The sequence below is a fragment of the Ascaphus truei genome, chromosome 11 (genome assembly GCF_040206685.1).
Source record: "Ascaphus truei isolate aAscTru1 chromosome 11, aAscTru1.hap1, whole genome shotgun sequence".
In the NCBI taxonomy this organism is placed as follows: domain Eukaryota; kingdom Metazoa; phylum Chordata; class Amphibia; order Anura; family Ascaphidae; genus Ascaphus; species Ascaphus truei.
The window spans coordinates 51,744,881-51,769,499 of NC_134493.1; the positions used below are offsets into that span (position 1 = coordinate 51,744,881).

Genomic DNA, 24,619 nt, shown 5'->3' on the forward strand with positions numbered 1-24,619 from the left:
CCAGAAAAAGGTCCCCCGATGCTATGCACTCACTATCAGAAGGGAGAGGGATGGTGTATTTTAACTTTTTTACCAAATAAAATAATTTGAAATCATTACACTATACTATTGTTTCGTTCTTAGGCTGAGTCCATGCTCCCTGCTTGCTCGCTGAGGCTCAGGGAAAGCGGGTGCTTTCCCTGGCCTTGCGGTTGCTTACCGCACGCGCCGTCCGGGGGCGGGCACGTCACTGGCCGGGGGCGGGCCAGTGACGTCACGGAGCTAACCGGCCTGTCGCGCTGGCAAGCGGGGGAATTTTAAATTCCCCTAAGACCTGCGCTTCCGCAAGCGCAGGTGACCCCTACTAAAGCCGCTCTAATTGCGGCTGTAGGGGCTCAGTGCTGAGCAGGAGCGCGCGTCAGCACGCTTCCGCCCGCCCCGCAAGCAAGCGCCAAACATGGCCGAGGCCTTAGGGTGAATTCTCAAGCATTTTATCACCTTACATGTTCACGTATTAATGTACATCCACCATCCCTCTCCCTACTGAGTGACAGTGAGTGCATAACATTAGGGGACCTTGTGCTGAAGCACTGGTCCCTCTGGATCACGTGCAATTCAGTTGTTTTTGTATTTTTGTTCTCTTCCCCTATTTGCAATGTTCACTCTCTCTAAATTTTGATAGTGCTGGTATCCCATCTGTTCTTTATAATAGGGGGGGGGGAGCCCAAATGCTAGTGTCAGCTGTGTGTATTGTGTGGGGATCGTGGTGGGGTAGTTATTGAATTGACTGGGGTGGTATTGAGGGGGGGGGGGGTTTATAGCATTTTGGGTGTGATGGGGGGTATTGCATTTTGGTTGTGGGAGGGAGTATTGTGGGGGGTAATTGTATGGGTATCGGGGGGGATTGTGTGACAGGTTGTGGGAGGAAAGTGTGTGACCAGGTGGGGAAGGAAGAATGAGTGTGAGGGGAGGTTTGAGGAAGCGGGCTTAAGTTGGGATCGCTAGGCTGCTGACATGGGAGAGAGGGGCCCCGGTGAAAACTCTATAAAATAAACACTGGCGGGTTATTTTAATTCCCTTAAGAACATCAGACATGGAGAGATTATTTTAGAAGATGAATTGTTAAAACACAATACAGACATCAGCAATCTCAGCCTTATCTGAGGGAGCAGGAATAAGTCCGTCACTGTGCTTTGGGGAGATGTAAGGAACGCGGGAGGGAATAGGCACAAGTGACCCCGGATGGGTAGTTATACGGGGCAATCTCTGCCTTTATCCCACTGTAAGATATTGCTGTGGGAACGCGGTTATTACCGGTCAGTGTTACACACACATGGTTTGTTATATCTGGATGTGCGCAGCCAACACTGGGGGCACGAGATTTTCGGGGGGGGGGGGGGTCAGCGGTTACAGAGGCCCGGCGCTTCCCAGAAGGCATTTCAATTAAATGCTGGGGACAGTGCAAAGCCTCTGTAACTTCACTTATCTTGGCTTCCAACGCCATGGCAACGTGATGTCACATGACCCGCGGCGTCATTTGATGCCGAAACCGAGAAGGGGGGGGGGGTGCAGTGGGGGAGAGCAGGCAGGGGGGCGCAGGGGGGCGCAGGGAGAACAGTTTGCGCACCCCTGCTGTATACTGCAGCACAAAACAGTCTAAATAAATGACAAACCGTACAAAAACGTAACATGTCACTGAATGACGGGAAAAAAAAGGTATTAAAGGCGCCGAAAGGATAAAGGATATATCACACCAAATGCAGGGCCAAGGTGAGGCTCAGGATGGATGAGTAGTGCTTGAAAGACAAAAATACAAAACATAGCGTAATACTGTAAATGAACAGGACAAACAACATACAAGCGTGCTGCTTTCTTCCTCAGGGGTTCGCTTTCGAAACGCGTAGGGTGGCTTTTAAGGACCCCCACAGCGACGCCGAGCCTACCGCCTCTCTTGTGAGCCGATCCGGATGCGAATCAGCTGGTGTTCACCGCAGACGAATCTGCTGCTGAGAAATCACCATCACCTCCACGGCATTCCTTCCGTAAGCAGAGAACAGGAGTACACACACACACGCCGGCTGGCGTGTGCAGCGCCTCCTCTGCAGATCCGTTCCGGTGTAGCAGCTGTTTGAGCAGCAGAGAGGGGATACTCTCCAAATTATCCACCGCCTGTTAACATCTTTCGTCCGGTGAGTGGGCACTTCACCTGGTGTCGCAGTGAGGTGGTCCTAACCATTGATCATTAACCAATTGGTCATTTTATATTTTTGTGTTTTTTATATATATTTTTTATGTCCATTGTCATAGTATTTTATTATATGTTTCATTAAATGTTTTTTAATAATTTTCACCTTGATCTCAGCTGCTAGTTTTTAGCCCTGTATGTTGTTTGTCCTGTTCATTTACAGTATTACGCTATGTTTTGTATTTTTGTCTTTTTTTCTTTCAAGCACTACTCATCCATCCTGAGCCTCACCTTGGCCCTGCATTTGGTGTGATATATCCTTTATCCTTTCGGCGCCTTTATTACCTTTTTTTTCCCTTGTATTCCATTCTGACCTAGGGGGTCAGTTTTAGTATTTAGGCAGCCCCTGCAAAGAATCTACTTTGCAAGGTAGTATTTACATATTGTGTATTAATTATCTAGTTAGCGCTCACCTACTCTGTGCCTCCAAATGTCACTGAATGACAGCTACAGATGTAGCCAGGCTTACTGGTCCCGTGACCGCGGGTAGAAAAACTAATCCCGGGGCGGTTAATTAAGAAAAGAGCATAATGCCCTGTGGGGTATGGGGCGTATCAGACCGTTCGCTGCATTAATCCCTACTGCCATTGTATTCCCGTTGCTGTCCTTAGAAGTGGGAAATGTAAGTCTGGAAACATCTGTATCTCTGACTTGGAAAAAGCATACCTAATTTATTACATTACCCCTGGGAATCCCCCGCCCTCTCCTCCCTTCCTCCCCGCCCTCTCCTCCCTTCCTCCCCCGCCCTCTCCTCCCTTCCTCCCCCGCCCTCTCCTCCCTTCCTCCCCCGCCCTCTCCTCCCTTCCACCCCCGCCCTTTCCTCCCTTCCACCCCCGCCCTCTCCTCCCTTCCTCCCCCGCCCTCTCCTCCCTTCCTCCCCCGCCCTCTCCTCCCTTCCTCCCCCGCCCTCTCCTCCCCAGCCGTCTCCTCCCTTCCTCCCCCGCCCTCTCCTCCCTTCCTCCCCTGCCCTCTCCTCCCTTCCTCCCCCGCCCTCTCCTCCCTTCCTCCCCCGCCCTCTCCTCCCTTCCACCCCCGCCCTTTCCTCCCTTCCACCCCCGCCCTCTCCTCCCTTCCTCCCCCGCCCTCTCCTCCCTTCCACCCCCGCCCTTTCCTCCCTTCCACCCCTGCCCTTTCCTCCCTTCCACCCACGCCCTCTCCTCCCTTCCTCCCCCGCACTCTCCTCCCTTCCTCCCCCGCCCTCTCCTCCCCAGCCCTCTCCTCCCTTCCTCCCCCGCCCTCTCCTCCCTTCCTCCCCTGCCCTCTCCTCCCTTCCTCCCCCGCCCTCTCCTCCCTTCCTCCCCCGCCCTCTCCTCCCTTCCTCCCCCGCCCTCTCTTACCTTCCTCCCCCGCCCTCTCCTACCTTCCTCCCCCGCCCTCTCCTCCCTTCCTCCCCCGCCCTCTCCTCCCCCGCCCTCTCCCTTCCTCCCCCTCATCTCCCTTCCTCCCCCCCCTCCCTTCCTCCCCCCCTCTCCCTTCCTCCCCCCCCTCTCCCTTCCTCCCCCCCTCTCCCTTCCTCCCCCCGCCCTCTCCTCCCTTCCTCCCCCCGCCCTCTCCTCCCTTCCTCCCCCCACCCTCTCCTCCCTTCCTCCCCCCACCCTCTCCTCCCTTTTTACCCCCATCCTCCCCCCTTTTTACCCCCACCCTCTCCTCCCTTCCTCCCCACACCCTCTCCTCCCTTCCTCCCCCCACCCTCTCCTCCCTTCCTCCCCCCACCCTCTCCTCCCTTTTTCCCCCCACCCTCTCCTCCCTTTTTCCCCCACCCTCTCCTCCCTTTTCCCCCCACCCTCTCCTCCCTTTTTCCCCCCACCCTCTCCTCCCTTTTTTCCCCCACCCTCTCCTCCCTTTTTTCCCCCACCCTCTCCTCCCTTTTTTCCCCCACCTTCTCCTCCCTTTTTCCCCCCACCCTCTCCTCCCTTTTTCCCCCCACCCTCTCCTCCCTTTTTCCCCCCACCCTCTCCTCCCTTTTTCCCCCCACCCTCTCCTCCCTTTTTCCCCCCACCCTCTCCTCCCTTTTTCCCCCCACCCTCTCCTCCTTTTTCCCCCCACCCTCTCCTCCCTTTTTCCCCCCACCCTCTCCTCCCTTTTTCCCCCCACCCTCTCCTCCCTTTTTCCCCCCACCCTCTCCTCCCTTTTTCCCCCCACCCTCTCCTCCCTTTTTTCCCCCACCCTCTCCTCCCTTTTTCCCCCCACCCTCTCCTCCCTTTTTTCCCCCACCCTCTCCTCCCTTTTTCCCCCCACCCTCTCCTCCCTTTTTCCCCCCACCCTCTCCTCCCTTTTTCCCCCCACCCTCTCCTCCCTTTTTCCCCCCACCCTCTCCTCCCTTTTTCCCCCCACCCTCTCCTCCCTTTTTCCCCCACCCTCTCCACCCTTTTTCCCCCACCCTCTCCACCCTTTTTCCCCCACCCTCTCCACCCTTTTTCCCCCCACCCTCTCCTCCCTTTTTCCCCCCACCCTCTCCTCCCTTTTTCCCCCCACCCTCTCCTCCCTTTTTCCCCCCACCCTCTCCTCCCTTTTTCCCCCCACCCTCTCCTCCCTTTTTCCCCCCACCCTCTCCTCCCTTTTTCCCCCCACCCTCTCCTCCCTTTTTCCCCCCACCCTCTCCTCCCTTTTTCCCCCACCCTCTCCTCCCTTTTTCCCCCCACCCTCTCCTCCCTTTTTCCCCCCACCCTCTCCTCCCTTTTTCCCCCCACCCTCTCCTCCCTTTTTCCCCCCACCCTCTCCTCCCTTTTTCCCCCCACCCTCTCCTCCCTTCCTCCCCCCACCCCCTCCTCTCTTCCTCCCCCCACCCCCTCCTCTCTTCCTCCCCCCACCCCCTCCTCTCTTCCTCCCCCCACCCCCTCCTCTCTTCCTCCCCCACCCCCTCCTCTCTTCCTCCCCCCACCCCCTCCTCTCTTCCTCCCCCCACCCCCTCCTCTCTTCCTCCCCCCACCCCCTCCTCTCTTCCTCCCCCCACCCCCTCCTCTCTTCCTCCCCCCACCCCCTCCTCTCTTCCTCCCCCCACCCCCTCCTCTCTTCCTCCCCCCACCCCCTCCTCTCTTCCTTCCCCCACCCCCTCCTCTCTCACCCCCTCCTCTTCCTCCCCCCATCCTCTCTCCTCCCTCCCCCATCATCTCTCTCTTCCCGCCTCATCCCATCTTCTCCTCCCCCATCTTCTCTCATCCCTCCCTTCCCCATCCTCTCTATCTCCTCCCACTCTACCCCATCCCCTCTCCACCCCCCATTTTCTCTCCATCCCCCTCACCCCATCTTCTCTTTCCTCCCTCCCCTATCCTCCATATCCTCTCTCCTCCCTCCCCCATCCCCCTCCCTACCCCATCCTTTGTCTCTCTCCTCCCACACCCATCCTCTCTCTCTCCTCTCCCACATCCCCTCTCTCCCCCCCCCCTCGCATCCTCCTCCCCCTATATATATATATATACACACCCACACACCTCATGCGTGCCTGATATACATACATTATGCATTCACATCGATACAAAACCATATATACACATTCCAAACATGAAACGTTGGTGTAACACCCACACATACCATTTATAAATACACTTAGAAAAGTTACTTAAATTAACAGCCACTAAGTTGTCAGCTCACACTTCCAGCACACCCAGAGTTCCACTCTCCCCTCAGGAGGTTCTAGCAGCCCTATTGGCGGTACTTGCCCATGTGTTGTGCAGCCCCTGGGGCTTTTGGGTGTAATGTCGGCTATACCTGCTGTACTGCGCATGCGCGAGGAGTAGCAAGATGGCTACCGCAACTCTAGCTACCCTCTGCGCATGCGCGAACCTTTTCTGCGCATGTGAGCACACAAACAAAATGGCGGTGCCCTTACCGGCTACCCGCCGAGGTGCTACGGTGACCAGGTCACCCCCAGTAACACCCTGACTGCCGGGCAGGCTCCCCGCCTGCAGCGGAGGTGAGGAGAGCTAAAGGGAGGGCCGGGCTACCTGTACAGCTTGTAATATCCTAGCTTTCCTGTTATACACTTACCAGCTCTTATTATTTCTCGCTTTTATTTAATTCACCTTTTCTATTCAACAACAATAGCTTTATTAACAACCATGAGGTCACTTCTGTGTTTACAGCACGTCTCAACATTTAGTTTCCTTTATGGCTGTTTTAGCGGTCATCTCGCTTTTTGACCTGCGTTTGGCATTATGATGACAGCTTCCTGTTGTGGGAGGCGCTATGTTGATTGAACTGATGCATTGTGGGTATATACACTGCACTTGTTTGCACTATTTTTTAATCTTGATAAAGCGCTGCGCAGAGACCGAAACGTCGATCTTCCTGAAATAATTGCACTAATCTGTTTGCAGAAGTAACCGGAACACCGGGGTTCATGTTTTCTTCAGCTGCAGCGCTGCAAAGGGGAAGATCTCAGCCGGCTGCTCAGTTGTTACGTCCCGCGCTGCCTGGGACATCGAGACTGCGATCCGCCTCTCCTCTCTCAGCCCGGCACAGAGGAGAGAGAGAGAAGCTTCTTCATCTCCAGATAGAGTTGCCCCTTCTACTGACGGCTAACCCGGAGAGAACATTCTTACATTTAGCACTTACCTTCGGCGGAGACATCTCCCGGCATCCTCTGGCCTCCTTCCGACATCCTCCCAGCATCTCCCCCTGCAACTTCTGTCAATATGGCTGCGCATCGTCAGACGCCGCGTTGCCATGACTAGGACTGTGATCACACTCCTGTGAGTATTTGCCCCCATACCATTCCCCTGTATGTTATATCTGCCCTGGGTGTTGGAATCCCCGCTGTTGTGTCCCCATATAATAAACCTTAAACTTATTATGCTCCCTGTGAATGGCCAGTGTTACCTGTGTCTCAGAAAAGGTCGCCCTGTGCTATAAAAACCCTCTTTCCTACACCACTTTTTATCTGAAATGAACATCAGCGATAGAAAAGAGGCCTAACCCCTAGTGCCAGCTGTCTGGGATCTAAAGTTACAATTTGTGTGTTAGCTGTTTTTTAAAAAGTGCAATGTATAATGTACCCAGGGGGTGAGAGCCCGGCGGCTGCGGGGGACCGGCTCTCCCAAGCTCCTGCCTCTCTCTCCCGCCCGCGTCGGGCCTCTGGTGTCTGGGTTAAAGTGCCTCGGCTTCGCCTCGGGCCTTCAACTCTTCCAGCCAGGGCATTATTGGCCAGTAATGCCCTGTTCTTCAGGGATTATTACTTAAATCCAGACATCAGCAATCTCAGCCTTATCTGAGGGAGCAGGAATAAGTCCGTCACTGTGCTTTGGGGGAGATGTAAGGAACGCGGGAGGGAATAGGCACAAGTGACCCCGGATGGGTAGTTATACGGGACAATCTCTGCCTTTATCCCACTGTAAGATATTGCTGTGGGAACGAGGTTATTACCGGTCAGTGTTACACACACATGGTTGGATATCTGGGTGTGTGCTGGGGGTGGATTGTACTTACCTGCCGGCCCGGGCGATTCCTTAAAGAGCAGCCCTTCTCCTGCAGCGTCATGACGTCTCCATGGCAACGTGACGCCACGTTGTCATGGCAACGCAACGTCATATGACGTCGGGTCGCCATGGCAATGAGACACTGCAGGAGAAGGCTGCTCCAAAGAATATAACACCCCCCTCTCACCCCAATACACCCGCTTACCTTAGGGTGAGGAGCGGTCCTGCGTTGGTACGGGGACTCCCCAGCGCCCTCGGGCGGAAGTTGGTCCTCGGCGCCCACACAAGGAGGGAGAGTAATGCAGTCAGGGAGCTGGGGAGCTACCGGCCGCCGCTGCTGGGATCGAAGCATCGCCCCGACCCACTGGCCTACCGGGGCAACACAGATCGCCCCATAGGGCAACCCGCCCATGGGCGTGTGTATATATTGTGTTATTTCTTACTAAACACAGTGCAGCTGATATGTAAATGTCGTGTTCAATCCACAACCAAAATCCCAAAGGGGTTATCTCCCAACCCCCGGAATCCCTGCATTGTAATACACACTGCAGCCTGAGAAACAGTGTGAGACACACACAGGACAGCACAGCGTCTTACCATGTGCAGCATTTTATCTTTATTGTCTACTTATAAATCATATACAGCAAATTAAACCAAATAGCACACACATCGTTATGTCTATGAAAGTAACTACAAACGCTTAAACACATAATAGGCAGGAAACTCTACCAATTAGAAAGAAAAGGGAAGAATCCCTGTGGAAAGTACAAAATAACACACAGACACACAAAAAGCAACAAACATGTTTATGATAGATTACTTTTAAGGGGACGGTCTCACTTATAACCACAGGGGACTAATGCCAGTAATATGTTTATTCAGTTACATTGAGGTGCTGGCTTTTAACATTCACACAGATGTTTAATATTTAGATTTTATACTCGTGTAATCAGTATTTTTACAGAACCTCGTTTTCCGCTGGAAAAATGTCCCCGATGTATTTTTTGGGAGGTGATAATGACGCTTTAATTAGAAAACCAATAAAGGTTGGAGGCCCAGATCCACAACATGGTGCTAAGCTTCAGCACGCCGTTACCCCCATTCATGTGCAGCTCAGCCCCTTCTGTGCATCTGGCCTAAGTGGTTTATAAGATTCTAAGGCCTGGGACATGGTAGCAGAGACCCCGCTGAGCCGCACGGAGCAGATGAACTTACCCCCTTCATCTGTAATCAGCGCGGCTCTAGTATCCCCTTCCGCATGCGTGCGGAGGCTCAGCAAATTGAAGGAGACAGCCAGGTTTAAAATTTCTGTGCTGAGGGGAGCGGAGAAGCGGTCACGTGACCGCAACCATCCAATGGGAACGAGGGACTAGCCCCGCCTTCCACCCCGCCCCCAAAGCGCGCTCACTGCCTCGCCTGCCAGGACACAAAAAAGCACCAGCTTGAGCAGGCGAGGCAGAGCAGGAGCGCTGCTCAGTGCAGCCCGAGGCACCATGCCCGAGGCCTCAGACAAACTACAGACAGCCAGGAAGTGTGCGACAAGATACAAGAAACTAGAACTTTCTTACTATGTCCATCATTTTATTTGTATTGTCTAATTATAGATCGTAGTCAGTAAATTACACACAACTGACACAAACCTCTATTTCTGTGAAAGTAAGATATTAATTGTTCATTCAAACCCCAGAAGCCTAATAATATAATATTTACTAATAATAGTATATAAAATGTATAATAGGTGTAGGATCTCTGGCAATCTACCAATTAGAGAGAATAGGTTAGAATCCCAGAGGAAAGCATGAAAAGATTGACAACAACACTGGCAAAGTGCCCCCTATTTATAATTATGGGAAGTAATAAAGATGCTTTCGCTAGAAAAACAGGTCCGGCTGGAGTGTAATACGTGGTTTATAAGGTAGAGAACTACAGGATTCCCAGTGACAGGTAACACAAAGGGCTGTATTTACTAAGCAGTGCTACTCAATAAAACACCTTCCAGTCCTGCGTAATATATATAGACCTTTATGGCCTATTAAGTTGAATGGGATACAGGGTGTTTCTGGTGCTAGAGAGGGTGTCTTATTATTAAAGCAAATAACACAAAGAAGTTATAACATAGAAACCTAGTTGAATAGAAACGCACATGTGTATTAGAATAATTGTAATAATAAACGGATAATAAACGTGAATAAAATAATATCTTGGTTATATCAGCGCTGATGTGTTCGAGGACTTGCCTGTCTTGCCTGTCTCAGAAGTGATTGAACCATTGACCCCTCAGGTAAGAGGATCACGCAATGCAGTGGTAAAGCGCGATCCCATATAGATAAGCACACACGCGGGGAGCTAAAGTGTATTAGCGCTGATAAATATCAGTGGGCTGCAGCATTTGAAATAAATGAGCTTCCCGCGTGTGCAGGAGTTAGATTGCCGACGCACGTGCCCTGAGGAAGCGTTCACTACGTTAAACGCGCGCGTCGGCAATCTAACTCCTGCACACGCGGGAAGCTCATTTATTTCAAATGCTGCAGCCCACTGATATTTATCAGCGCTAATACACTTTCCCAGGCACGGAGAAAACATTCTTACATTTAGCACTTACCTTCGGTGGAGACATCTCCTGGCATCCTTCCGACATCCTCCCGGCATCTCCCCCTGCAACTTCTGTCAATATGGCTGCGCATCGTCAAACGCCGCGTTGCCATGACTAGGACTGTGATAACACTCCTGTGAGTATTTGCCCCCATACCATTCCCCTGTATGTTATATCTGCCCTGGGTGTTGGAATCCCCGCTGTTGTGTCCCCATATAATAACGCGCCGGAGGGAGAGAGGCCGGTAGCAGCTGGGGAGAGAGGTGTGTGTGTGTATTGAGGTGGGTGGCGGGCAGAGTATTGAATTGTGTGGGGATGGGGGGGCGGTTGTGGCATTTTGTGTGTGGGGTGGTATTGAACTTTGGGTGGGAGGGAGGGGGGGGGGGGCGGCGGTCAAAACTCCAGTCCTGTGAAATCAGCCGGCGGCCCTGCATGTATCTCCTAAATCTGGTAATAAACACTGGCGGGTTATTTTAATTCTCTTAAGAACATCAGACATTAGATTATTTTAGAAGATGAATTGTTAAAACACAATACAGACATCAGCAATCTCAGCCTTATCTGAGGGGGCAGGAATAAGTCCGTCACTGTGCTTTGGGGGAGATGTAAGGAACGCGGGAGGGAATAGGCACAAGTGACCCCGGATGGGTAGTTATACGGGGCAATCTCTGCCTTTATCCCACTGTAAGATATTGCTGTGGGAACGCGGTTATTACCGGTCAGTGTTACACACACATGGTTTGTCATATCTGGGTGTGTGCTGGGGGTGGATTGTACTTACCAGCCGGCCCGGGAGATTCCTTAAAGAGCAGCCCTTCTCCTGCAGCGTCATGATGTCTCCATGGCAACATTGCCGTCATGTGGTGTCACATTGTCATGACAACGCAACGGTCACGGCCTCATGACGTTAGGTCGCCATGACAATGCGAGACTGCAGGAGAAGGGGCCGCTCCGAAGGTAAGACAATCCCTCTCACTACTATCACACCACTCACTCCAACACACACACACACACACACACACTCCATTACACACACACTCCATCACACACACACACACACACACACACACACACCCATTACACACACACACAACACCCTTAGGGCGAGGAGCGGTCCTGCTTGCGTCAGTGCGGGGACTTCCCAGCTCCTCCGGTCGGGCAGAAGTTGGACCTCGGCGCCCACAGGAGGAGGGAGAGTAATGCAGGCAGTCAGGGAGCTGGGGAGCTGCCGGCCACCCCAGCACCGCCCCACCGCCCCCTACCCCACCGCCCACCGGGGTAATCCCAACCCGCCCATGGTTGTGCGTACTGCACCGACACACTTTATTCGAGCAAATACCCAGTATGTACCTGGCAGATACCTGGAATGCGCCGCTCCTCACCTCTGACAAGCCCCGTTGCGTTTGCCTTCCCAGCTGGGTTCATGCCTGGCTGACGGGCGGCTGATCTGTTAAATGATAATGATTAGGATTTAATAGGCTGCAATGCTTCGCGTGTCTACCAGAGGATAAATTCTTGTTTTTTTATTTTTTTTTTTGATAAATTCATGAATTGTAATGCAGTATATATATATATACTGTGCAGTATTGCAGCCAGCGGGAATAAATGCTTCAATCCCTGCTTGGAAAATACCTCAATGCACTCGGGCAGAAAACAGTCACAAACCTCAATACACCGGGTATACCCGAATTCGTGGGACTAGCCGAGCTCGAATAAAGTGTGTCGCCAGTGTATATATTGTGTTATTTTTAAATCTATGTTATGTGTTATTTCTTACAAAACACAGTGCAGCTGATATGTAAATGTCGTGTTCAATCCACAACCAAAATCCCAAAGGGGTTAACTCCCAACCCCCAGAATCCCTGCATTGTAATACACACTGCAGCCTGAGAAACAGTGTGAGACACACACAGAACAGCACAGCGTCTTACCATGTGCAGTATTTTATCTTTATTGTCTACTTATATATAGCCCCGGTATCCCTCAGGGGATTGTCACATGCTGCGGCTTAGTCAATAGGGCGGCTGCATTTGCAATTAAGGCCTTTTTAGTGCAAGGGGAGCCTGCGCTGGCAGTTGTGAATAGGGACAGTTTAAGAGAGGCTGCAGTTACATGTTGCTAGGCAACCAGTGAAGCTGTGAGAGATGACAGTTTAGACAGTTTTTAAAAAGAGAGTCGGTTGGAGCGGGGAGCTGGGTAAGTTAGGGTGTGTGTGCAGGGAGCAGTAGCCCCCTGGCACTAGGCCTAGTTACCCCAGAGGCCCCAGATAAGTTACCATTGCCCCAGTTTGTGGTTGCTTCAGGGACAGGCCCCTACTTGAGGAGTTCTGCCCCTTTAGCTATTTGGTTAAATTAGAAGCCACTCAGTAGTGCGCAGCCTGATTACTGGGTCTGGGCTCAGACCCCCCAGAGTTATATAGAGACTATCTTCTCGGAGGCCCCGCCAAGCAGTGACTAGCGGCACCCGTGGCTTGAGCCCGGGCAGGTATCTATAAAGAGTGCACCAACACGTCCAGGGATAGCGCTATCTCCAACACACGTGGGGTGGGGTTTGGACATAAGGTACTTTGGGGAATACCTATGTTGATGTGTGCACCCGGTGCACGTCCATGTGTGTGTGTATACGCATTATTCTGTGTGGTACAGGTACCGGATTTATTATTATTAGTAGTTACAATAGTAAACAGTTATTAGCATACACTGTGGTGCGTGTTTTATTATTGTGGTTCCTGTAAGAGGACCATCCCACTCAGGTGGAAACCCTTACAGGTGGTGGCGCTGTGTTCGACGACGGATCAGGTAACCCCAGGCTCCAGTGGCGGAGGTTCAGGCCTATCAGGTGACGCACCACACCCGGTAACACAAGTGTAGATTTCCCCACATGGTCCCTATCTGCGATTGGGGGGGGGGGGGGAAGGTTTTACATATAAATCAGAGACAGCGAATTAACCAAATAGCACAAACATCGTTATGTCTATGAAAGTAACTACAAACGCTTAAACACAGAATAGGCAGGAAACTCTACCAATTAGAAAAGGGAGGAATCCCTGTGGAAAGTATAAAATAACAAAAATCAACAAAACATATGTATGATAGATTACTTATAAAGGGGACGGTCTCACTTATAACCACAGGGGACTAATGACAGTAATATGTTTATTCAGTTACATTGAGGTGCTGGCTTTTAAAAATAAATTCAGACAGATGTTTAATATTTGTGTTACACTTTAGTAATCAGTCTTTCTACAGAACCTCGTTTTCCGCTGGAAAAATGTCCCCAATGTATTTTTTGGGAGGTGATAATGACGCTTTAATTAGAAAACTAGTAAAGGTTAGATGGCAATTAGGCCCCAGATCCACAACATGGTGCTAAGCTTCCGCACGCCGTTACCCCCATTCATGTGCAGCTCAGCCCCTTCTGTGCATCTGGCCTAAGTGGTTTATAAGATTCTAAGACAAGCTGCAGACAGACAGAAAGTGTGCGACAAGATACAAGAAACTACAACTTTCTTACTATGTCCATCATTTTATTTGTATTGTCTATAGATCGTAGTCAGTAAATTACATACAATTGACAGCACAAACCCTCTATTTCTGTGAAAGTAAGACATTAATTGTTCATTCAAACCCAATAAGTTTAATAACATAGTATTTACTAATAATAGTATATAAAATGTAAAATAGGTGTAGGATCTCTGGAAATCTACCAATTAGAGAGAATAGGTTAGAATCCCAGAGGAAAGCATGAAAAGATTGACAACAACACTGGCAAAGTGCCCCCTATTTATAATTATGGGAAGTAATAAAGATGCTTTCTCTAGAAAAACAGGTCCGGCTGGAGTGTAATACGTGGTTTATAAAGATAGAGAACTGCAGGATTCCCCAGTGACAGGTAACACAAAGGGCTGTATATACTAAGCAGTGCTACTCAATAAAACACCTTCCAGTCCTGCGTAATAAATATAGACCTTTATGGCCTATTATGTTGAATGGGATACAGGGTGTTTTCTGGTGCTAGAGAAGGTGTCTTATTATTAAAGCAAATAACACACGGAAGTTATAACATAGAACCTAGTTGAATAGCAATGTACAGTACATGCAAATTAGAATAATTGTAATAATAAACGTGAATAAAATAATATCACGTGAATGTGCGCTGGGAGGTCATTGCTAACACAGAACTTACTGCAGCTGTAAGGCTGAAATAATCCTCTTTCAGACCGGTCACTGATTTCTATCGCACTGAATCTCACTATTTGTTATAATATTAAAATGACATTTCTGGGGGCCAGAACCCCCAATTCCTGCTCATTTCAGTAATTGGAGGTTGAAATCTCTGCTCTTTTATTGATCACGTGACTCAAAGACAGGAAATACCCCAATCTGCTGCCCAATGTATTAAGGGAACATCAGTGCCGGACCAAGGGAGCAGCGCGCCCCGGGCAGGTCTCCCCTCCCCCTGCAGCGTCAAATGATGCCGCAATGTTATGTGGTGACGCGTTGTCATGGAAATGTGTCACCACATGATGTCCTGTTGTCATGGAAACGTGTCGCCACGTGACGTGGAACACACAGTACAATACAGTATGCTGCAGAAAATATACTTTTCTTACTCTATTAGCGCTCATTTACATTTTTAGCTTTTGATTGTGACCCAGCCATTATCACATATATAGAACGCAGCATGAAGAGGCTCAGTGAAGGTGGCGGTGAAGGTGTGTAAGTGTCTGATCGGGTCACACAGCTGATAAAAGGACAGCCGCCCAGCCTCATAGTCCAGGTATATTCCAATGGCCAACAGGGGAAACACTGGGATTACACTTTTGTATTCATAGTTGTGACCAGCTTCAAGATCTTTATCAAGCCAATCCAGAGACCAGGACACATCATTCTGTCCAAGAAAGGTCCCATCTCCTGTATGTTTTCTCTCTATACTGGGATAGGCACCCCTACAGACCAACCCCCTGCTTCACTGACCTCCACTTCCCAGTAATGTTGTGCTGAGGAAAAGCTGCAGCTGCTTAACACCTGACATGTTTGGAACCGCTCTGGTACATCAGGACGTTGGTGTTCTGTGTCGGAATCAGAGGCAGTTTTCAGGTCAGCTGATAATTCTATGCGATTATTCGCTGTATTTACATCCAGTAATATGTCTGAAGCTTCCTGCACATGGAACCCGCTCTTTCCCTTTATATCAAACAAACCAGCAGCAAAGCGTTTAAGGCCATTGTGTAATGTCAGTGAGATCAGCGCCTCGTCCAGACAATCAGTAACATCCGTATCACTGTCACCATCACAGCCCTCATTACAGCGGTCATTGCTTTTCTCCTTATCATAACTTTCTTTAAGTACAGTTAATGGGTCAGGGATGTTGCAGAGCTCCTCAATGTGAAGCATCTCCCTGGACAGCTCGTCCCTCTTTATTTCCAGCTGCTGGATTAGATCAGAGACTCGGAGAGAAATCTGCTCTTCCTGCCTGGTGATCTCACTCAGGACTCGCTTCTCTAGGACTTCCAGCTGTTCCCTGAGGTCCCTAAACAGGGCAGTGACTCGGTCTGTTACCCCGGCTGCTTTTTCTTTCTTCTCTCTCTTCTGTTCCTGCAGACTTTGGGCTGTTTTCTCAGTCTCCTCTATCCCTGAGGTCAGTTTCTCCAACAAATTTCTCAGTTTCACCTTCTTCTCAGAGGCCTCATTCAGCAGCTCCACCTGGTGTCCCTTGTGCTCCCCAAACACGCAGCAGGACACACAGACACAGGCAGCATCCTCAGAGCAGTAATACTTCAGGGGCTCCTTGTGGATGGAGCATTTTCTGTTCTTCAGAGACGTGGTGGGGTCAGTTAAGACGTGTCCCACTGACTTGCTGTGTTTCTTTAGGTGTTTATCACACAGGGAGGCGTCACACAGCAGACAGGTTTTAGCAGCAGGTACAGAGGAGTCACAGTAAGTGCAGAAGATCACAGCCGCCTCCTGCTCTGGCTGAGTAGATAGGAAACGCTCCACTATGTTACACAGCGTCAGGTTCCTCTGCAGTGCAGGACGCTCCTGAAACTCTGCTCTGCAGTCAGGACAGGTATAAAGTCCAGATCCCTCCTGGGAATCCCACACCCTCCCAATACAGCCCTGGCAGAAGTTATGTCCACATCTCAGTGTCACAGGCTGGGTATAAATGCTCAGGCAGATGGAGCAGGTTAGCTCCTCTCTCAGATCAGCAGACGCCATGCTTGAAAGCAGCAACAAGAAACGAAAGTGAAAGTCCCTTATTATTCAGCACACAGGGTGTGGCAAGTTTTTGAGCTTCTTGGCTGTTAACCCTGCACGTTCCTTGCTGAGGTATTCCATATCTTTATATGAATTTGTCACATCTCGCCGTGCTCATATGAGGTGGGGGATTGGGGTAGTTGCCCGGGGAGGGGGGTTGGGCCTCTCGGTTGGGTTAGAGGGGGAGGGAGTTTAACCCTAATAATCATAGGGATTATTAGGCGTTCATCCTGGCAGGGGTAAGAAAAACTTTTATTTACTATATGCTGACTAATAGTTTATTGCAAATGCGCATCTATTATGTAAATCTGGACAACAGAGATTTTGCCCATTATTTAGGGTGACCAGATTTTGAAAATGAAAAACCGGGACACAATTTTTTTTTTTACATTAATAGTTTATATATTGTATTACACTTATACTTTACTACCATTAGTCCTAGTTACGTGTGTGTGGTGTGGGTGTGGTGTGTGTGTGTGTGTGTCTCGGATGGCCTCACTAATCGAACAAAAAAAAAAGCCAGATGTGAATGACTTCTGTACCCCTTAACCATTGTCAGGACGCCCCCTCTTCACAATTTCTAAAGCAGCAATCCCGCCTGGGATCTTACCTGATCCGCAGTCCCTCAAGGTACTATACTGGAGGGGAGGTGTTCCCTACCTGTCTTCCGATGTCTCCCGCGTGAAACTTGAGTCAGATCTGGAAGAAAGCAGGGTAGGTTACTTCGGTGTAGGTATACGGCAGTTAAGATGAGACAGAGACGGAGAGGGAGAGACAGGGGGAGAGACAGGGGGAGAGACGGGGAGAGACAGGGGGAGAGAGAGAGAGGGAGAGAGAGAGAGGGAGAGTCAGGGAGAGAGAGAGAGAGGGTCAGGGGGAGAGACGGGGAGAGAGAGACAGGAGGGAGAGAGAGAGAGGGAGAGACGGGGAGAGAGAGAGGGAGAGAGAGAGGGAGACAGGGGGAGAGACAGGGGAGAGAGAGAGGGAGAGAGAGAGGGAGAGACAGGGGGAGAGAGAGGGAGAGAGAGGGAGAGACGGGGATAGAGAGAGGGAGAGACGGGGATAGGGAGAGGGAGAGATGGGGATAGAGAGAGGGAGAGACAGGGGGAGAGAGAGAGGGAGAGACAGGGGGAGAGAGAGGAAGAGAGAGGGGGAGAGAGAGAGGGAGAGAGAGAGGGAGAGACAGGGAGGAGAGAGAGAGAGGGAGACAGGGAGGGAGAGAGAGAGGGAGAGACAGGGAGGGAGAGAGAGAGGGAGAGACAGGGAGGGAGAGAGAGAGAGACAGGGAGGGAAAGAGAGAGACAGGGAGGGAGAGAGAGAGAGACAGGGAGGGAGAGAGAGAGAGACAGGGAGGGAGAGAGAGAGAGAGAGAGAGGAGGGAGGAGAGAGAGAGAGGGAGGGAGAGAGAGAGAGACAGGGAGGGAGAGAGAGAGACAGGGAGGGAGAGAGGGAGACAGGGGGAGAGAGGGAGACAGGGGGAGAGAGGGAGACAGGGGGAGAGAGGGAGACAGGGGGAGAGAGGGAGACAGGGGGAGAGAGGGAGACAGGGGGAGAGAGGGAGACAGGGGGAGAGGGGGAGACAGGGGGAGAGGGAGACAGGGGGAGAGAGGGAGACAGGGGGAGGGGGAGAGAGGGAGACAGGGGGAGGGGGAGAGAGAGAGAGAGGGAGACAGGGGGAGAGGGGGAGAGAGGGAGACAGGGGGAGAGGGAGACAGGGGGAGAGAGAGAGAGGGAGACAGAGAGAGAGAGAGAGAGAGAGAGGGAGACAGAGACAGGGGGGGAGGGAGAGACAGGGGGGGAGAGACAGGGACGGAGAGGGAGGGAGAGGGAGAGACAGGGCGGGAGGGAGAGCGAGAGACAGGGCGGGAGGGAGAGGGAGAGACAGGGAGGGAGAGGGAGGGAGAGGGAGAGACAGGGAGGGAGAGGGAGAGACAGGGAGGGAGAGGGAGAGACAGGGAGGGAGAGGGAGGGAGGGAGAGACAGGGAGGGAGAGACAGGGAGGGAGGGAGAGACAGGGAGGGAGGGAGGGAGGGAGAGAGGGAGAGACAGGGAGGGAGGGAGAGAGGGAGAGACAGGGAGGGAGGGAGAGACAGGGAGGGAGAGAGGGAGAGAGGGAGGGAGAGAGGGAGGGAGAGACAGGGAGGGAGGGAGAGGGAGGGAGAGAGGGAGGGAGAGAGGGAGAGAGGGAGGGAGAGACAGGGAGGGAGGGAGGGAGAGACAGGGAGGGAGGGAGGGAGAGACAGGGAGGGAGGGAGGGAGGGAGAGACAGGGAGGGAGGGAGGGAGAGGGAGGGAGGGAGGGAGGGAGAGACAGGGAGGGAGGGAGAGACAGGGAGGGAGGGAGAGACAGGGAGTGACAGGGAGGGACAGGGAGGGACAGGGAGGATGAGAAAAAGGGGGAGGGAGAGAAAGGGAGGGAGAGAAAGGGAGGGGGAGAGAAAGGGAGGGGGAGAGAGAGAGGGTGAGGGAGACACCCACCCACTGATACACACACACACACACTGATACACACACACACACACACACACACTGACACACCCACCCAACCCCACCCACTGATACCCACACCCACCCACTCATACTCACATCCACCCACTGATACACACACACCCACTGATACACACACACCCACTGATACACACACACCCACTGATAAACACACACACACACACACTGACACACACCCACTGATACACACACACCCACTGATACACACCCACCCACATACACCCTGCCAGCCCCTGCACCGCCCGCACAACGCGCAGCCACCACTGCCCGCCCCCGAGCCTATCTCCAACACCAAGTGGACGGGGGGGGAAGTGAGCGCCGGGGGGCAAAGGTGAGAGCGCACCGGGGGGGCAAGGGCAGGCGCACCCCCGCTACCACCTCCTATTGCGCACCCCCCGCACCCACCCACCGATACCCACACCCACCGATACCCACACCCACCGATACCCACACCCACCGATACCCACACCCACCGATACCCACACCCACCGATACCCACACCCACCGATACCCACACCCACCGATACCCACCGATACCCACACACACGCACTGATACACACACACACGCACTGATACACACACACACGCACTGATATACACACACACTGATACACCCACACACACACCCACTGATACACCCACACACACACCCACTGATACACACACACACACACCCACTGATACACACACACCCACTGATACACACACACCCACTGATACTCACACACACACTGATACCCACACACACACCCCGCCAGCCCCTACACCGCCCGCACAACGCGCAGCCACCACTGCCCGCCCCCGAGCCTATCTCCCACACCAAGTGGACGGGGGGAAGTGAGCGCCGGGGGGCAAAGGTGGGGAGCGCGCCGGGGGGCAAAGGTGGGAGCGCGCCGGGGGGCAAAGGCAAGCGCACTCGCCGGGGGGCAAGGGCAGGCGTGCGCGCCGGGGGGCAAGGGCAGGCGCGCGCGCCGGGGGGCAAGGGCAGGCGCACCCCCGCTACCACCTCCTATTGCGCACCCCCCCTGGCTGGGACCCGGGACCCGGGACAGAAGGGGGACACTCACCGCACACAGTGAAGCCGGGAGCGGGAAGGCAGTCAGTCACGTGTGCGCTTCACAAAGCGGAAGCCCCGCCCCCGGCTTCCTCTGACATGCCTGCGACGGTGTGACCAATCCCCTGCGGGCCGGCCGGCATCCTAAGTCCCGCCCCCGGCATTCTCCATCACTCAGTCCCCCCGGCAGCATTCACACACACACATACACAAAAAACTTACCGGCCGCCGCATTCTCCTCACCGCCGCTGCCGGGACCAGGGACAATACCGGGACCAGGGACAAAAACCGGTACAAAAACCGGGACAGACTTAAACCGGTACAGGCCTCAAAAAAACGGGACTGTACCGGTAAAACCGGGACTGTACCGGTAAAACCGGTACGAATGGTCACCCTACCATTATTGTACTGTATGTGTTGCTGTGGGGGGTGGGGTGGAGGGGGGAGGGGGTGTTTAGGGTATAAGGGATGGGTAGTAGGGTGCCCATTGATTGCCAATGTTGCTATCTGTGTCCCCGTTAAGGGCTTAGGTAACCACCGTGACAATTAATGGATAAAATGGTTACAGTATTTTTTTATATTGTATTTAATTTAATTGCACTGTATTGTATATCTGAATGGGCAAAAGCGATATTTGCAATATTTGGCCTGTGACAGAGTGAAGTCAACTCCTATCAGTTACGCCTGGGAGACATATGTCTGAGTGCTTCATCCAGCACTCATAAGGGTTAACTCAGGTGGAAGTTAGGTAGTCAGGAAGTAAGCTGACACCTAAGAGCCAGCAAGGTAGATAAGGATCTTGTGACTAGCAGTAGCTGGCTCTCTCAGACCAGAGCACATGGATATATGTGCTGCTAGCCAGACGGATACAGCACAATACTTACTGCAGCCAAAGTAAGATTTGTTTCATTTGTTTTCATGACTGCTTAAAAGACTCTTAAGGTTTGGTTATGGTTTAGCCAGCCAGCCTGCTAGATAGGTCTGCTGTGTTAGTCAGTTTTTCTCCCAATGTGGAGCAGGATTTATTTGTTTAAAGGGACAGTGTACCCGCATGTTATGTTGCTGTGGAGAAATAAAGCCACTGAACGTTTTCATTTATCCTGAAACTACACGTGTGGACTGTTCCCTGACCTCGGCTACAGGCCGTCCTGCCACAGTTGGTGTCAGAAGTGGGATGTCGGACGGCCCCTGTATCTGAAGGGCCACACAAAAAAAAAAAATGGAGAAGTTTTTTCCTCAGTTCCTTGAGCAACAGCTCCAGCTAGCAGAGAAACAAGCTGAGCAACAGGCCCAGCAAATAGAATGGCAGGCCAAGCAAGCAGAGCGACAAGCCCAGCAAGATGAGCAACAGGCCCGGCGAGAGGAAAAGCTACTCCAATTGCTGGCCGAAGGCCCAGCCCCAGGCAGACCAGGGATTCCAAATAACCCACCGGTGATGCTGCCTAAAATGAAGCCAACCGAAGACCCAGAGGCATTTCTCCTCACTTGAAAGGGTAGCCACGGCCCACGGCTGGACAGTTGATCGCTGGGTAACGACTCTGGCTCCACTCCTCATAGGGGAAGCTCAGGCAGCCTACCAGGCTCTTCCAGCAGACGAGGCCATGGACTATCAGCAACTAAAGGCTGCTATTCTGGATCGCCTAGGCCTCACTCCAGAGACCTACCGACAGCGGTTCCGGACAGTCAAATATAGAAACAGAGACAGACCCCGGGTCGTAGCCCACCGCTTAGTAGACTTATGTACCAGGTGGATACAACCGGAAAAACATACCAAGGCAGAGATCCTTGAACAGTTTGTGCTCGAGCAGTTCATACAGATACTGCCCCCCTCCTCCCGCTCCTGGGTAAAAAGACACACTGCATTTTCCCTGGATTCAGCGGTCCGCTTGGTGGAAAACTTCCTTGGCGACGACACCCAACAGGATAGCTGGGAACGGTCCGTGCAAACACCAGTTGCTTCCGGTGATGCTAGAGGCAGGAGAGCAGACAATCGAGGGGTCTACGACCCGCCAGCTCGGGAGATCCCGTCAACCCGATCGGAAGACCCTTTCCCATCTCGGAGGGTTCCTGGTACAAACTCCCGCAGAGACGCCCATCCCGGGTCCAAGGCCATTGGATCACCCAAGGGAGGCCGCCACCCACAGTATTCCCCGAGAACCTGGACTCCTGTCACCCATCCGGTAGAGAGGATACCCCCACCAAGCAGAAGGGAGGATCCCATCCAACAGCGGAGAGGTCCAAGCACCGAGCCCGTCGAGAGCTTCCGCTGACGACCGAGTTGGCAGACTCAGGAGATGATGAGATGGACTGTTCATATGGCAGAACCACTGCCACAGCTTGTCTCCGAGGGGACCACAATCCGTGGTTAGTCCCAGCATCTCTGGAGGGGACAAAAGTAAACGCCATGCTGGACTCGGGCTCTGGAAAAACCCTGATCCTAGAGGGCCTAATTCCAAGCAATAGACTATCTTATGACTCTCCTTGGAATATCGAGTGTATCCATGGGGATACAAAGAGATACCCGACGGCGAACATTCTACTGCGTATCCAGGATCAAGAGGCTAGCCTACTAGTGGGAGTTGCTCCCTGGCTACCTGCTCCTGTTCTACTTGGCCGAGACTGGCCCTACCTCGAAACATTGTTGGCCCCTACTCCTACGGAGCCTACTTCTCTGGTACCGGAGAAGCCCGGAGACTTGTTCCCTTTTTCCCCAGAGATTTTCCCCCATAGACACCATGTCCCAAAGACACGTAAACAGAGATGTGCGGAAAAAGAGGACTGGTTAAGAAAGGCTGGGACTCTTGGTAACATTAGTCAGCCCAAAGGACTGCAGGTCATGGCCGGGGATGACCAGGCTGGGGAACAGATAGATACGGGAATGTTGCCAGACCTGGATCTTCCTGACTTCCGTCAGAGGCAGAGGGAGGACCCAGCTCTGGCTAGACAATATGAAAAGGTGGTACAGGTCAACAACAAGATAATGGATGAACAAGGTGTAAAAGTGTTTCCACATTTTGAACTGTTGAATGACATCCTATATCGTGTGAATAAGGTTACACAAACAGGGGAGGTCATTCGACAGATGCTAGTCCCTAAAGGGTTAATTAAAACAGTGTTCACTCTAGCCCATACTCTCCCATGGGGTGGTCATTTGGGCAGAGATAAGACCACGGACCGCATCTCGTCCCGGTTATACTGGCCAGGCATACATGGTGACATCATGAAACTATGTGAGAAATGTCCTGAATGCCAGTTAACTAGCCAAAAAGGACAGAAGCCGGCCCCCTTGGTTCCTCTGCCCTTGGTAGCCGTCCCATTCGAGAGAATTGGAGTAGATCTGGTCGGACCTTTAGAACCCTCTGCGAAGGGACATAAATTTATACTCGTTTGTTGTAGATTATGCCACCAGATATCCTGAGGCCTTCCCTCTGAGATCAGCCACTGCTAAACAGGTTGCTCACAGGCTGTTAGAACTGTTTTCTAGGGTAGGACTTCTCCAAGTAATGTTAACTGACCAGGGAACAAATTTCATGGCAAAGTTAATGCAGGATGTCCTGAAGTTATTGGAAGTAAAATCCGTCCGGACCTCGGTCTACCATCCTCAGACTGATGGATTGGTAGAGAGGTTTAACCGTACTTTAAAAACCATGCTTAGGAAGTTTGTGGGCACTGAAAAGCGAGCTTGGGATGAACTTCTCCCTTTCCTGTTGTTTGCGGTACGAGAAGTTCCCCAATCATCCACAGGCTTCTCCCCATTTGAGCTCCTATATGGACGCCAACCTCGGGGTATTCTCGACCTACTGAAGGAATCCTGGGAGGAGGAGCCCTCCCCCTCCAAGAATACCCTTCAGTATGTCATAGACCTTAGAAACCGCCTAGACATGATAGGTCGGTTTGCTAAGGAAAACCTCAAATCTGCTCAAGAACGTCAAGAGAGGCAGTACAACCAAAATGCTCGCTTGAGGGTCTTCCAACCTGGGGACCAAGTGATGGTACTACTACCGACATCAGAGAGTAAACTCCTTGCGAAGTGGCAGGGTCCTTTCCAAGTTCTCCGCCGCACCGGGGAGGTGAACTATAAAATCTCTCAACCAGGGTCCAGGAAGGGTAAACAAATCTACCACGTGAACCTCCTGAAACCCTGGAAAACGATGAGATCGCTGTTCATTCACCCTCGGGAAGGAGAGAAGGATTTGGGTCCACAGCTTCCAAAGGGTAGTACGTACAATGACCCTCAGGTTCCCATGGGAGGGCAGTTAACAACGGAACAAAGGTCAGACCTACTAGATGTATGTGACCAGTTCCCAGATGTTTTTTCTGAGCTGCCAGGGCAGACTGATTTAGTGTCCCATAGGATTGAGACAGAACCTGGCATAAAAGTACGGTCCCGTCCCTATAGATTGCCAGAGGGCCGAAAAGACCTGGTAGAGAGGGAGATAATAGACATGTTGGAATTGGGCGTGATCGAGGAGTCCCACAGCGAATGGTGTAGCCCAATCGTGTTGGTCCCTAAACCAGATGGGAAGGTGAGGTTTTGCGTCGATCTGCGAAAGGTAAATGCTGTATCCA

General features: G+C 52.0%; 2 protein-coding genes across 4 annotated transcripts in view; one reads left to right on the forward strand and one right to left on the reverse strand.

The window, feature by feature from the left end:
• Positions 1-7,016, forward strand: part of WDR24 (WD repeat domain 24) — a 40,003-nt gene extending 32,987 nt beyond the window's left edge. Inside the window, exons 11-12 of one of the 3 annotated variants that reach the window (XR_012787439.1) lie at positions 1,861-2,168; positions 6,541-7,016. The gene's annotated coding sequence lies outside the window, so the exon portion shown is untranslated. The remainder of the gene's footprint in view (positions 1-1,860; positions 2,169-6,540) is intronic. The other 2 variants (XM_075566266.1, XM_075566267.1) reach the window with 2 other exon arrangements.
• LOC142462879 (uncharacterized) overlaps positions 1-16,676 on the reverse strand; it is a 22,426-nt gene extending 5,750 nt beyond the window's left edge. Inside the window, 3 exon segments of the mRNA XM_075565093.1 lie at positions 13,256-13,277; positions 14,872-15,177; positions 15,180-16,676. Coding sequence (XP_075421208.1) covers positions 13,256-13,277; positions 14,872-15,177; positions 15,180-16,449 — 1,598 coding nt within the window. The 5' untranslated portion in view covers positions 16,450-16,676.
• Positions 16,677-24,619: the final 7,943 nt, after the last annotated feature.